Raw genomic sequence first — 14,564 nt, forward strand, 5'->3', positions numbered from 1 at the left:
GTTCAGGGAGTGAGGTAGACAGTGGTTCAGGGAGTGAGGTAGACAGTGGTTCAGGGAGGGCGGTAGACAGTGGTTCAGGGAGTGAGGTAGACAGTGGTTCAGGGGCTGCGGTAGACAGTGGTCCAGGGAGTGAGGTAGACAGTGGTTCAGGGAGGGCGGTAGACAGTGGTTCAGGGAGTGCGGTAGACAGTGGTCCAGGGAGTGCGGCAGACAGTGGTTCAGGGAGTGATGTAGACAGTGGTTCAGGGAGTGCGGTAGACAGTGGTCCAGGGAGTGCGGTAGACAGTGGTTCAGGGAGTGCGGTAGACAGTGGTTCAGGGAGGGCGGTAGACAGTGGTTCAGGGGCTGCGGTAGACAGTGGTCCAGGGAGTGAGGTAGACAGTGGTTCAGGGAGTGCGGTAGACAGTGGTTCAGTGAGTGCGGCAGACAGTGGTTCAGGGAGTGCGGTAGACAGTGGTTCAGGGAGTGAGGTAGACAGTGGTTCAGGGAGTGCGGTAGACAGTGGTTCAGGGAGTGCGGTAGACAGTGGTTCAGGGAGTGCGGTAGACAGTGGTTCAGGGAGTGAGGTAGACAGTGGTTCAGGGGCTGCGGTAGACAGTGGTCCAGGGAGTGAGGTAGACAGTGGTTCAGGGAGTGCGGTAGACAGTGGTTCAGGGAGTGCGGTAGACAGTGGTCCAGGGAGTGAGGTAGACAGTGGTTCAGGGAGTGAGGTAGACAGTGGTTCAGGGAGTGAGGTAGACAGTGGTTCAGGGAGTGCGGTAGACAGTGGTTCAGGGAGTGTGGTAGACAGTGGTCCAGGGAGTGTGGTAGACAGTGGTTCAGGGAGTGAGGTAGACAGTGGTTCAGGGAGTGAGGTAGACAGTGGTTCAGGGAGTGAGGTAGACAGTGGTTCAGGGAGTGAGGTAGACAGTGGTTCAGGGAGTGAGGTAGACAGTGGTTCAGGGAGTGCGGTAGACAGTGGTTCAGGGGCTGCACTCTCTGATTCCGGTCGGTGAACAGAACTATTTGCTTCTCAGTAAAGAAGCAAGAGGGCTTATATTTCTATAGCGCCTTTTACCACCTCAGGATGCCCCAAAGAGCTTCGCAGCCAACGAAGTACTTTTGAAGTGTAGTCACTGTTGTAATGTAGGAAACGCGGCAGCCAATTTAAACACAACAAACAACAATGAGATAAATGACCAGATCACCTGTTTTGGTGATGTTGGTTGAGGGATAAATGTTGGCCCAGGACACTGGGAGATGCTCTTCTTCGAATTAAGCCATGGGACTGTTTATGTCCACCTGAGAGGGCAGATGGGAACTCATTTTAACCTCTCATTCAAAAGACAGCACCTCCAACAGTGCAGCTCTCCCTCAGTACAGCACTGGGAGTTTCAGCCTAGATTATGTTCTCATGTCTCTGGAGTGGGGCTTGATTCAGAGGCAAGAGCGCTACCCTCTGAGCCAAGGGTTGATGTAGACCCTGCAATGGGCAAAGAACCTGTTTCTGTCCGTCTGATGGGTTGGAGAGAATCTCCAGTGAGTAGCTGAGCTGTACAGGAATCTCCTAGGTTCGATTCTCGAGGTCAACCAGGGCAACGCGAGGTCTGCCACAGTCCACCTCAGAGCCTCTGGGGCAGGGAGGAGAATAGCACCCAGAATCTCCAGTGAGCAATGCCTGCTGGGAGTGTGCATGAGTGTGGACGTAGAGTGAGGAGTGGGGGGGGGGTGCGACCCGGGGTTGGGGGGGTGGTGAACGTCCCGAAGTAGGGAGGGGTGGATGGGAGGTGGGTGAGCCGGGGTAGGGGGGATGGGGGTGGGTGTCCTGGGGTTGGGGAGATGGGGGGTGGGTGTCCTGGGGTTGGGGGGGTGGGTGTCCTGGGTTTGGGGGACTGGGCGTCCTGGGGTTCGGGGGTGGGCGTCCTGGGGTTCGGGGGTCGGCGTCCTGGGGTTCGGGGGTGGGTGATCCGGGGTTGAGGGGGTGGGTGTCCCGGGGTTGAGGGGGTGGGTGTCCCGGGGTTAGGGGGTGGGCGTCCCGGGGTTCGGGGGATGGGGGGTGGGTGTCCCGTGGTTTGGGGTTGGGGGGGTGGGTGTCCTGGGGTTCGGGGGATGGGGGGTGGGTGTCCCGTGGTTTGGGGTTGGGGGGGTGGGTGTCCTGGGGTTCGGGGGATGGGGGGTGGGTGTCCTGGGGTTTGGGGGATGGGGGGTGGGTGTCCTGGGGTTGGGGGGGTGGGTGTTCTGGGGTTGGGGGGTGGGCGTCCTGGGGTTCGGGGGATGGGCGTCCCGTGGTTCGGGGGATGGGTGTCCCATGGTTTGGGGTTGGGGGGTGGGTGTCCCGTGGTTCGGGGGATGGGGGGTGGGTGTCCCGTGGTTTGGGGTTGGGGGGGTGGGTGTCCTGGGGTTTGGGGGATGGGGGGGTGGGTGTCCTGGGGTTCGGGGGATGGGGGGTGGGTGTCCTGGGGTTTGAGGGTTGGGGGGTGGTGTCCTGGGGTTGGGGGGTGGGTGTCCTGGGGTTCGGGGGATGGGGGGGTGGGTGTCCCGGGGTTGGGGGGGTGGGTGTCCTGGGGTTTGGGGAGATGGGGGGTGGGTATCGTGGGGTTGGGGGGATGGGGGCTGGGTGTCCTGGGGTTCGGGGGGCGGGTGTCCCGGGGTTGGGGGGGTGGGTGTCCCAGGGTTGGGGGGCTGTGTGTCCCGGGGTTGGGGGGTGGGTGTCACGGGGTTTGGGGGGGTGGGTGTCCCGGGGTTGGGGGGGTGGGTGTCCCGGGGTTGGGGGGTGGGTGTCCCAGGGTTGGGGGGGTGTGTGTCCCGGGGTTGGGGGGGTGGGTGTCCTGGGGTTGGGGGTTGGGTGTCCCGGGGTTGAGGGGGTGGGTGTCCCGGGGTTGGGGGGTGGGTGTCCCAGGGTTGGGGGGGTGTGTGTCCCGGGGTTGGGGGGGTGGGTGTCCTGGGGTTGGGGGTTGGGTGTCCCGGGGTTGAGGGGGTGGGTGTCCCGGGGTTTGGGGGGGTGGGTGTCCCAGGGTTGGGGGGGTGTGTGTCCCGGGGTTGGGGGGGTGGGTGTCCTGGGGTTGGGGGGGTGTGTGTCCCGGGGTTGGGGGGGTGGGTGTCCTGGGGTTGGGGGGGTGTGTGTCCCGGGGTTGGGGGGGTGGGTGTCCTGGGGTTGGGGAGTGGGTGTCCCAGGGTTGGGGGGGTGGGTGTCCCGGGGTTGGGGGGTGGGTGTCCCAGGGTTGGGGGGGTGTGTGTCCCGGGGTTGGGGGGGTGGGTGTCCTGGGGTTGGGGAGTGGGTGTCCCAGGGTTGGGGGGGTGGGTGTCCCGGGGTTGGGGGGTGGGTGTCCCGGGGTTGGGGGGGTGTGTGTCCCAGGGTTGGGGGGTGGGTGTCCCGGGGTTGGGGGGGTGGGTGTCCCGGGGTTGGGGGGGTGTGTGTCCCAGGGTTGGGGGGTGGGTGTCCCGGGGTTGGGGGGGTGTGTGTCCCGGGGTTGGGGGGATGGGGGGGTGGGTGTCCCGTGGTTTGGGGTTGGGGGGGGGTGGGTGTCCTGGGGTTTGGGGGTTGGGTGTCCCGGGGTTGAGGGGGTGGGTGTCCCGGGGTTGGGGGGTGTGTGTCCCGGGGTTGGGGGGTGGGTGTCCCAGGGTTGGGGGGGTTGGGTGTCCCGGGGTTGAGGGGGTGGGTGTCCTGGGGTTGGGGGTTGGGTGTCCCGGGGTTGGGGGGGTGTGTGTCCCGGGGTTGGGGGGGTGGGTGTCCCGGGGTTGGGGGGTGGGTGTCCCAGGGTTGGGGGGGTTGGGTGTCCCGGGGTTGAGGGGGTGGGTGTCCTGGGGTTGGGGGTTGGGTGTCCCGGGGTTGGGGGGGCTGGGTGTCCCGGGGTTGAGGGGGTGTGTGTCCTGGGGTTGGGGGTTGGGTGTCACGGGGTTGGGGAGGTGGGTGTCCCGGGGTTGAGGGGGTGGGTGTCCTGGGGTTGGGGGTTGGGTGTCCCGGGGTTGGGGGGTGGGTGTCCCAGGGTTGGGGGGTGTGTGTCCCGGGGTTGGGGGGTGGGTGTCCCAGGGTTGGGGGGTGGGTGTCACGGGGTTGGGGGGGTGTGTGTCCCGGGGTTGGGGGGGTGTGTGTCCCGGGGTTGGGGGGTGGGTGTCACGGGGTTTGGGGGGGTGGGTGTCCCAGGGTTGGGGGGTGGGTGTCACGGGGTTGGGGGGTGGGTGTCCCAGGGTTTGGGGGGTGTGTGTCCCGGGGTTGGGGGGGTGTGTGTCCCGGGGTTGGGGGGTGGGTGTCACGGGGTTTGGGGGGGTGGGTGTCCTGGGGTTTGGGGGGGTGGGTGTCCCGGGGTTGGGGGGGTGGGTGTCCCGGGGTTGGGGGGTGGGTGTCCCAGGGTTGGGGGGGTGGGTGTCCTGGGGTTGGGGGGTGGGTGTGTCCCGGGGTTGGGGGGGTGGGTGTCCTGGGGTTGGGGGTTGGGTGTCCCGGGGTTGAGGGGGTGGGTGTCCCGGGGTTGGGGGGTGGGTGTCCTGGGGTTGGGGGTTGGGTGTCCCGGGGTTGGGGGGGTGGGTGTCCCGGGGTTGGGGGGTGGGTGTCCCGGGGTTGAGGGGGTGGGTGTCCCGGGGTTGGGGGGTGGGTGTCCCAGGGTTGAGGGGGTGTGTGTCCCGGGGTTGGGGGGTGGGTGTCCCAGGGTTGCGGGGGGGTGTGTCCTGGGGTTGGGGGGTGGGTGTCCCAGGGTTGGGGGGGTGGGTGTCCTGGGGTTGGGGGGTGGGTGTCCCGGGGTTGAGGGGGTGTGTGTCCTGGGGTTGGGGGGTGGGTGTCCCGGGGTTGGGGGGGTGGGTGTCCCAGGGTTGGGGGGGGTGTGTCCCGGGGTTGGGGGCTGGGTGTCCCGGGGTTGAGGGGGTGTGTGTCCTGGGGTTGGGGGGTGGGTGTCCCGGGGTTGGGGGGCTGTGTGTCCTGGGGTTGGGGGTTGGGGGTTGGGTGTCCCGGGGTTGGGGGGGGTGGGTGTCCCGGGGTTGGGGGTTGGGTGTCCCGGGGTTGGGGGGGGTGGGTGTCCCGGGGTTGGGGGTTGGGTGTCCCGGGGTTGGGGGTTGGGTGTCCCGGGGTTGGGGGGGGTGGGTGTCCCGGGGTTGAGGGGGTGGGTGTCCCGGGGTTGGGGGGTGGGTGTCCCAGGGTTGGGGGGGTGTGTGTCCCAGGGTTGGGGGGGTGGGTGTCCCAGGGTTGGGGGGCGGGTGTCACGGGGTTGGGGGGTGGGTGTCCCGGGGTTGGGGGGGTGTGTGTCACGGGGTTGAGGGGGTGGGTGTCCCGGGGTTGGGGGGGTGTGTGTCCCAGGGTTGGGGGGCTGGGTGTCCCGGGGTTGAGGGGGTGTGTGTCCTGGGGTTGGGGGGTGGGTGTCCCGGGGTTGGGGGGCTGTGTGTCCTGGGGTTGGGGGTTGGGTGTCCCGGGGTTGGGGGGGGTGGGTGTCCCGGGGTTGGGGGTTGGGTGTCCCGGGGTTGGGGGGGGGTGGGTGTCCCGGGGTTGGGGGTTGGGTGTCCCGGGGTTGGGGGTTGGGTGTCCCGGGGTTGGGGGGGGTGGGTGTCCCGGGGTTGAGGGGGTGGGTGTCCCGGGGTTGGGGGGTGGGTGTCCCAGGGTTGGGGGGGGTGTGTGTCCCAGGGTTGGGGGGGTGGGTGTCCCAGGGTTGGGGGGCGGGTGTCACGGGGTTGGGGGGTGGGTGTCCCGGGGTTGGGGGGGTGTGTGTCACGGGGTTGAGGGGGTGGGTGTCCCGGGGTTGGGGGGGTGTGTGTCCCAGGGTTGGGGGGGTGGGTGTCCCAGGGTTGGGGGGTTGGTGTCCCGGGGTTGGGGGTTGGTGTCCCGGGGTTGGGGGTTGGGTGTCCCGGGGTTTGGGGGGGTGTGTGTCCCAGGGTTGGGGGGGTGTGTGTCCCAGGGTTGGGGGGTGGGTGTCCTGGGGTTGTTTCCTCCTTCTCGCTGTGGTGAAGCCGAGAGGACAGGCAGCCATGTCCTCTCGGCTTCACCACAGCGAGAAGGAGGAAACAATCGAATGGCAGTGACCTCAGCACAGCCCAGCAGGAACAGACTCAATCCGCACCATCTCAATCACATCAGTGACACAGGAACAGGAGGAGGCCATTCAGCCCATCGAGCCTGTTCTGCCTTTCAGTTAGATCACTGCTGATCTGTAACTTAAATCCATTTACCCGCCTTGGATCCGTAAGCCTTAATCCCTTACCTAACAAAACTCTATCAATCTCAGCTTTGAAATTTTAAATTGACCCCCAGCCTCCACAGTTTTTGGGAGAGAGTTTTCCCGATTTCCACTACCCTTGGTGTGAAATAGTTTCTCTCTCTCTAACCTATCAAATCCTTTAATCATCTTAAACACCTCACTTAGATCACCATTTAATCTTCTATACTCGAGGGAATACAAGTCTAGTCTATGCAAGCTTTTCTCATAATTTAACCCTTTTAGCCCTGGTATCATGCTGGTGAATCCGTGCTGCACTCCCTCCAAAACCAATATATCCTTCCTGAGGTGGACTGCCCAGAACTAAACGCAGTGCTCCAGATGGGGTCAAACCAGAGCCTTATATAACTGTAACATAACCTCTACCCCTTTTTATTTCCAGCCCCCTCGAGTTAAAGGCCAGCATTCTGTTAGTCTTTTAATTTTTTTTGTTCCTGTCCACTTGCTTTTCGTGATTTCTGTACTCGGACTCCTAGTTCTCTCTGCTCATCCACAGCTCCTAACTTCGCACCATTTAGAAAATACTCTGATCTAAGGTCCAAACTGGGTGACCTCACACTTCCCCACCTTGAATTCCATCTGCCACAGTTTTGCTCACTCACTTAATCTATCAATGTCCCTTTGCAACTTTCTGCTCCATCTACACTATTTATTGTGCCACCTTAGTGTTGTCAGCAAACTTGGATATAGGGCTCTCTATTCCTTCATAGAAACATAGAAACATAGAAGATAGGAGCAGGAGTAGGCCATTCGGCCCTTCGAGCCTGCTCCGCCATTCAATGTGATCATGGCTGATCATCCAAATTCAGTACCCTGTCCCTGCCTTTTCCCCATATCCCTTGATCCCTTCAGCCTCAAGAAACATATCCAACTCTTTCTTGAATATATTTAATGAACTGGCCTCCACCGCCCTCTGTGGCAGAGAATTCCACAGGTTCACCACTCTCTGGGTGAAGAAATTCCTCCTCATTTCAGTCCTAAATGGCTTACCCCTTATCCTTAGACTATGACCCCTGGTTCTGGACTCCCCGGCCATCAGAAACAGCCTTCCTGCATCTAGTCTGTCCAGACCTGACAGAATTTTATAGGTTTCGATGAGATCCCCTCTCAATCTTCTAAACTCCAGTGAGTATAAGCCCAATCGACACAATCTCTCCTCATACGTCATTCCTGCCATCCCAGGTATCAGCCTGGTGAATCTTCGCTGCACTCCCTCCATGGCAAGAACGTCCTTCCTCAGGTATGGTGACCAAAACTGCACACAATACTCAAGGTGCGGTCTCACCAAGGCCCTGTACAACTGTAGCAAGACATCCTTGTTCCTGTACTCGAACCCTCTTGCTACGAAGGCCAACATCCCATTTGCCTTCTTAACCGCCTGCTGCACCTGCATGCTTACCTTCAGCGACTGGTGCACAAGGACACCCAGGTCTCTTTGCACTTCCCCTTCTCCCAATCTATTGCCATTCAAATAATAGTCTGCCTTCCTGTTTTTGCCACCAAAGTGGATAACCTCACATTTATCCACATTATAGTGCATTTGCCATGTTTCTGCCCAGTCACCCAACCTGTCCAAATTGTACTGGAGTTTCCCGACATCCTCCTCGCAGCTTACCCTCCCGCCCAGCTTTGTGTCGTCTGCAAATTTGGAGATATTACATCCAATTCCCTCGTCGAGATCATTAATATATATTGTGAACAGCTGGGGTCCTAGGACCGATCCTTGCGGTACCCCACTAGTCACTGCCTGCCACTCAGAAAACGACCCGTTTATTCCAACTTTTTGCTTTCTGTCCGCCAACCAGTTCTCTATCCAAGTCAATACCTTGCCCCCAATCCCATGTGCCTTAATTTTGCACGCTAATCTCTTGTGTGGGACCTTATCGAAAGCCTTCTGAAAGTCCAAATACACCACATCCACTGGTTCTCCCTTATCTATTTTACCAGTTACATCCTCAAAAAATTCCAGTAGATTAGTCAAGCATGATTTACCTTTTGTAAATCCATGTTGACTTTGTCCGATCCTGTCACTGCTTTCCAAGTGCTCTGCTATTACATCTTTTATAATAGACTCTAGCATTTTCCCCACTACTGATGTCAGGCTTACCGGTCTATAATTCCCCGCTTTTTCTCTACCACCTTTTTTGAATAGTGGGGTAACATTAGCTACCCTCCAATCCATGGGTACAGTTCCAGAGTCTATCGAGTTCTGGAAGATGATCAGTAATGCATCTACTATCTCTAGGGCCACTTCCTTAAGTACCCTGGGATGTAGACCATCAGGCCCTGGGAATTTATCGGCCTTCAGTCCCATCAATTTTCCTAACACCATTTTCCTACAAATACTGATTTCTTTCAGTTCCTCTCTTTCATCAGACCCTATGTTCCCCGGCATCTCTGGGAGGTTATTTGTGTCCTCCTTTGTGAAGACAGAACCAAAGTATGCATTTAGTTGGTCTGCCATTTCCTTGTTTCCCATTATAAATTCCCCTGATTCTGACTGTAAGGGACCTACGCTTGACTTCACTAATCTTTTTCTCTTCACATATCTATAAAAGCTTTTACAGTCAGTTTTTATGTTCCCTGCAAACTTACTCTCATATTCTATTTTCCCTTTCTTAATTAATCCCTTTGTCCTCCTTTGTTGACTCCTAAACTGCTCCCAATCCTCAGGATTATTGCTTTTTCTAGCCAATTTATATGTCCTCTCCTTGGATCTTATGCTATCCCTAATTTCCCTTGTTAGCCACGGTTGAGTCACCTTTTTTGTTTTATTTTTACGCCAAACTGGGATGAACAAATTCTGTAGCTCATCCATTCGGTCTTTGAATGTTTGCCATTGCCTATCCACCATCAACCCTTTGAGCGCCATTCCCCACTCAATCCTACCCAACTCGCTCCTCAGACCATCGTAGTTTCCTTTATTTAAATTGAGGACCCTTGTCTCTGAGTCAACTACTTCATTCTCCATCTTAATGAAGAATTCGATCATATTATGATCGCTCTGACCCAAGGGGCCTCGTACAACAAGATTGCTAATTAATCCTTTCTCGTTGCATAATACCCAGTCTAAGATGGCCTGATCTCTGGTTGGTTCCTCGACATATTGGTCCAGGAAACCATCCCGTAAACACTCCAGGAATTCCTCCTCCACAGTATTGTTACTAATTTGGTTGGCCCAATCTATATGTAGGTTAAAGTCACCCATGATGACTGCTGTGCCCTTATTGCACGCTTCTTTAATTTCCCTTTTAATGCCATCCCCAACCTCCACCTTACTGTTTGGAGGTCTATATACCACTCCCACTAATGTTTTTTTCCCCTTAGTATTTCTCAATTCTACCCATACAGATTCCATATCATCAGAGCTAATATCCTTCATTACAATTGTATTAATCCCTTCTTTAACCAGTAATGCTACCCCACCTCCCTTTCCTTTTCGCCTATCTTTCCTGAATATCGAATACCCCTGGATGTTGAGTTCCCAGTCTTGGCCATCCTTGAGCCACGTTTCTGTAATCCCAACCAAATCGTATTCGTTTACCTCTATTTGCGCAGCCAATTCATCCACCTTATTACAAATGCTCCTCGCATTAAGACACAAAGCCTTCAGGCTTGTTTTTTTAACGCTCTTAGACCTATTAGAATTATTATTTACTGTGGCCACGTTTGATTTAAACCGTTGATTTCTCTGACTGCCACTTTTGTTTTTCTCCTTCCTATCTTTTGCTTTTATCCCTGTTTTCCTTTCCTCTGTCTCCCTGCTCAGGTTCCCAACCCCCTGCCATTTTAGTTTAAACCCCCCCGAACGGTGCTAGCAAACCTCCCCACAAGGATATTTATCCCGCTCTGTTTCAGGTGCAACCCGTCCGACTTGTACAAGTCCCACCTTTCCCAGAAGCAGGCCCAGTGATCCAGGAAACTAAAGCCCTCCCTCCTGCACCAACTCTTTAGCCACGCATTCATCTGCTCTATCCTCCTATTCCTATACTCACTAGCATGTGGCACCGGGAGTAATCCAGAGATTACAACCTTTGAGGTCCTGCTCTTTAATCTGCTACTTAGCTCCCTAAATTCTTGTTGCAGGACCTCATCCCTCTTCCTACCTATGTCGTTGGTCCCAATGTGAACCACGACCTCTGCCTGTTCACCCTCCCCCTTCAGAATGCCCTGCAGCCGTTCAGTGACGTCCTTGACCCTGGCACCAGGGAGGCAACAAACCATCCTGGAGTCACGTCTATGGCCACAGAAACGCCTATCTGTTCCCCTTACGATAGAATCCCCTACCACTATTGCTCTCCCACTCTTTTTCCTCCCTTCCTGAGCAGCAGCAACACCCCCGGTGCCAGGAAGTTGGCTGCTGCTGCCTTCCCCTGGTGAGTCGCCCCCCTCAACAGTATCCAAATTGGTATACCTGTTTGAAAGGGGGATGGCCACAGGGGTCTCCTGCACTACCTGCCTGCTTCTACTGCTCCGCCTGGTTGTCACCCATTTCCCTCCTGCCTGTGCAGCCCTACCCTGCGGCGTGACCAACTCATCAAACGTGTAATCCACGACCCTCTCAGCATCGTGAATGCTCCACAACCCATCCATCCGCAGCTCCAGCGCCTCAATACGGCCTGTTAGTAGCTGCAGCTGGATGCATTTCTGGCACACATGGTCATCAGGGACACTGGCAGCATCCCTGAATTCCCACATAGAGCAAGAGGAGCATAACACGGGGCTGGGCTCTCCTGGCATGACTTACCCCTTTAATTAGTTTAAATTAATTCAATACCACCAGTTAAAGATATACTCTAGGGCGCTTATTTAAAAACTGTCCCCACTACACCACAGAGACCCAAGAAAATATAAACCGCAGAATTTAAGCTTGTAATAAAAGAAATACTCACCAACCAATCATCTAAGTCATTTATAAATATATAGTGAAAAGCTGTGCCTCAGAACAGATCCTTGGGGACACCACTAGTCACATCCTGACAATTTGAGTAATACCCAGTACCCCTACCCTCTCTCCTACCTCCTAGCCAATACTCTACATGTCAAGAGGTTGCCTCCAATTTCATACACTTTCATTTTTGCTAACCATCTCTTATGTGAAACCTTATCGAATGCCTTCTGGAAGTCCATATAAATAACATCCATAGACACTCCGTTATCTACCACATTAGTAACCTCCTCAAAAAATTCAACTAGGTTAGTTAGACATGACTTACCCTTTACAAATCCATGCTGGCTCGCTCTAATCAATCCGTACTTGTCCAAGTGCTCAGTTACTCTGTCCCTAATAACAGATTCTAATAACAACTGACGTTAGACTAATCGTTCTATAATGTCCTAGTTTCTCTCTCCCATCCTCCTTAAATGATGGAGTGACATTGGCAATTTTCCAATCCAAGGGGGCAATTCCTGAATCAAGAGAGTTTTGGAAGATCATGACTAACCCATCAACAGTTTGCTCACTGGCTTCTTTTAATGTCCTGGGGTGGAAACCCATCAGGTCCTGGAGATTTGTCAATCTTCAATCCCATTAGTTTCTCCATTATCATTATTTTACTTATATTAAATCTAGTTAGTTCCTCCCCTTGATTTAATTCTATTTGCCCTTGAATCTCTGGCACTTTATCCTCTCCTTTTGTGAATAATTACAAAGTAATTATTTAGCAAGTCTGCCACTTCCTTATTTTCAATTACAATATCACCTGCGTGTGTCTTTAAGAGGCCCACATTACCCTTAGCCACCCTCTTTCTCTTAATATACTTCTAAACACTTTTACTGTTGTCCTTCATATCCCTCACAAGTTTTTTCTCATATTCCCTGTTTGCAGCTCTTACTATTTTCTATGCTGCTCTGTATATCTCTCCCAGACTGCAGGATCTCCAATATTCTTTACATGTGTATAAGCCCTTTCCTATAATTTTATACTATCTCTCACTTCCCTTGTTGACCGAGGTTGTTTAACTATACAAGTAGAGCTCTTGACCATTTCGGGGTGTGTGCAGGTCTTGTATTGTAACCTTAAACCTTGATCTGATCATTTCCATTCCTGCCACTCACCTGAAATTCAACTTGTGCCACCTCCAGGCTCATCAGTGTGTGGGTTTTGTGTCTGCCTGTTATTGTACAGGCGCCACACACACATTCTCCATCATCTTCACAGTAAAACTCCAGAACCTCCTTATGCTCGTGGCACTGTGTCTCTGTGAGATCGGTGGTGGCCTCGATGGGAGCGTCATCTTCGCCGGCCTCCTGTGGGCCTCCTCCAACCGAGGGGAGGTCGGCAGTGGGGGCAGAGTCCGCAGCAGCCACCTCCTCCGGTTGCTTTGGCTCGTCCGGGTCACCCAGGCCGGGGCTCGGTTCCAGATCGGGCTCGAGGGCGAACGGGATGCTGCACCGCGGGCAGTCTAACGCGTCCTCGCCTGTCGCCTGGGGCCGGAGATCCTCGCTACACTTTGTGCAAAGGCTGTGGTCGCAGGGCAACTGCACAGCGTCCGGGGACGGTAAGAGGCACACGACACAAGTCAGCTCCTCGAATGGAACCCTGCGCTCCATCCTCACCTAAACCTTGCAGACAGGTTAGACGCAGCACGGCAGAGAGTGTGCAGCCCAGAGCAGGGGAAGGGCAGTGACTTACAAGCAACTGACTGGGAGGGACTGAAGATCGGTTGTTACAGTTTCTCAAGCTTTGCTCTGGCTGGAGATTAACCCTTCGTAAGCTGCAGCAGCAGCTCTGCAGGAGATTGACCAGACTGCGATCTCACAGCTTCCCCTTCCCGTGTACAATGGCTCCCTGGGACCAGTACAATTTTAAAGGGGGGGGGGCAGGAGCAGAGAGACCTAGGGGTGTACCTACACAAATCTTTAAAGGTGGCAGGACAGGTTGAGAAAGCTGTTAAAAAAGCATACAGGATCCTGGGCTTCATAAACAGAGGCATAGACTACAAAAGAAAGGAAGCTTTTGTAAAACATTGGTTAGGCCTCAGCTGGAGTATTATGTCCAATTCTGGGCACCACACTTTAGGAAGGACGCAAGGCCCTGGAGATTTACTAGAATGGTACCAGGGATGAGAGACTTCAGTTACGTGGAGAGACTAGAGAAGCTGGGATTGTTCTCCTTAAAGCAGAGATGGTTAAGGGGAGATTTATGAACTACTTGGGTAGCTCTTTCAAAGATTCAGTGCAAGCATGATGGGCTGAATGGCCTCCTCCTGTGCTGTATAATTTTGTGATTTTGTTCTTGGTGGTGGCAGTCACGGGCATGGGAGGAGCTGTCAAAGTGCTGCTCACTGATCAAACAGAGTACCCGATGCATCAATCAGCATAGCCTGATCTTCCATCACCTTCCCACCCCACTAAGCCTGATCCAGCTGCATCTCTCAGAGTATGAAAGACTGCTATATCCCCAAACTGACGCGCAACCTGGGCATCAGTAGGTAACCATATTAGTGGCTCCATATAGATTCATAAAATCATAGAATGACACAGCACAGAAGCAGGCCATTCAGCCCATCTTACCTGTGCCAGCTCTTTGAAAGAGCTATCCAATTAGTCCCATTCCCCTGTCCTTTCCCCATAGCTCTGCAAATTTTACCTTTTCAAGTATTTATCCAATTCCCTTTTGAAAGTTACTATTGAATCTGCTTCCACCGCCCTTTCAGGCAGTGCGTTCCAGATCATAACAACTCGCTGTGTAAAGAAAATTCTCCTCATCGCCACTGGTTCTTTTGCCTTAAATCTGTGTCCTCTGGTTACCGTCCCTCGTGCCACTGGAAACAGTTTCACTTTATTTACTCTATCAAAACCGGGGTTTCCCGCTCAGTGACAGGTGGAGCGTCAGGTTGTCTAGAACACAGGGCTTCCTCTTCATATAGATTGGACAAATCAAATTGGCAAAGGTAGCCTTGAGGAAGAGTCCATAGAGTGTATTCGGGATGGTTTCTTAGAACAATACATTGTGGAACCAACCAGGGAGCAGGCTATTTTAGATCTGGTAATGTGTAATGAGATAGGATTAATTAATGATCTCATAGTAAAGGATCCTCTGGGGAAGAGTGATCATAGCATGTTAGAATTTCAAATTCAGTTAGAAGGTGAGAAACTTGGGTCGCAAACTAGTGTCCTGAACTTAAATAAAGGCAATTACAAAGGTATGAAGACAGAGTTAACTAACCTGGACTGGGAAAATAGATTAAAGGGTAAGACGGTAGATAAGCAGTGGCAGACATTTAAGGAGATATTTCATAATTCTCAGCAAAGATATATTCCAGTGAGAAAGAAAGACTCTAAGAGAAGAATGAACCATCCGTGGCTAACTAAGAAAGTTAAGGATGGTATCAAATTGAAAACAAAGGTATACAATATTGCGAAGATTAGTGGTAAGCCAGAGGATT

The 14,564-nt window shown here is 54.5% G+C and overlaps 1 protein-coding gene across 1 annotated transcript in view; it reads right to left on the minus strand.

The window, feature by feature from the left end:
* The window catches only part of LOC147116925 (E3 ubiquitin-protein ligase TRIM21-like), a 72,081-nt gene extending 59,298 nt beyond the window's left edge, over positions 1-12,783 (minus strand). Inside the window, exon 1 of the mRNA XM_085987385.1 lies at positions 12,232-12,783. Within this exon, the coding sequence (XP_085843511.1) occupies positions 12,232-12,726 (495 nt within the window). The 5' untranslated portion in view covers positions 12,727-12,783. The remainder of the gene's footprint in view (positions 1-12,231) is intronic.
* Between the last annotated feature and the right edge of the window lie 1,781 nt (positions 12,784-14,564).

Source organism: Somniosus microcephalus, chromosome 5, assembly GCF_052327205.1.
Source record: "Somniosus microcephalus isolate GS21.2 chromosome 5, FLI_Smic_1.0, whole genome shotgun sequence".
Taxonomy (NCBI): Eukaryota; Metazoa; Chordata; class Chondrichthyes; order Squaliformes; family Somniosidae; genus Somniosus; species Somniosus microcephalus.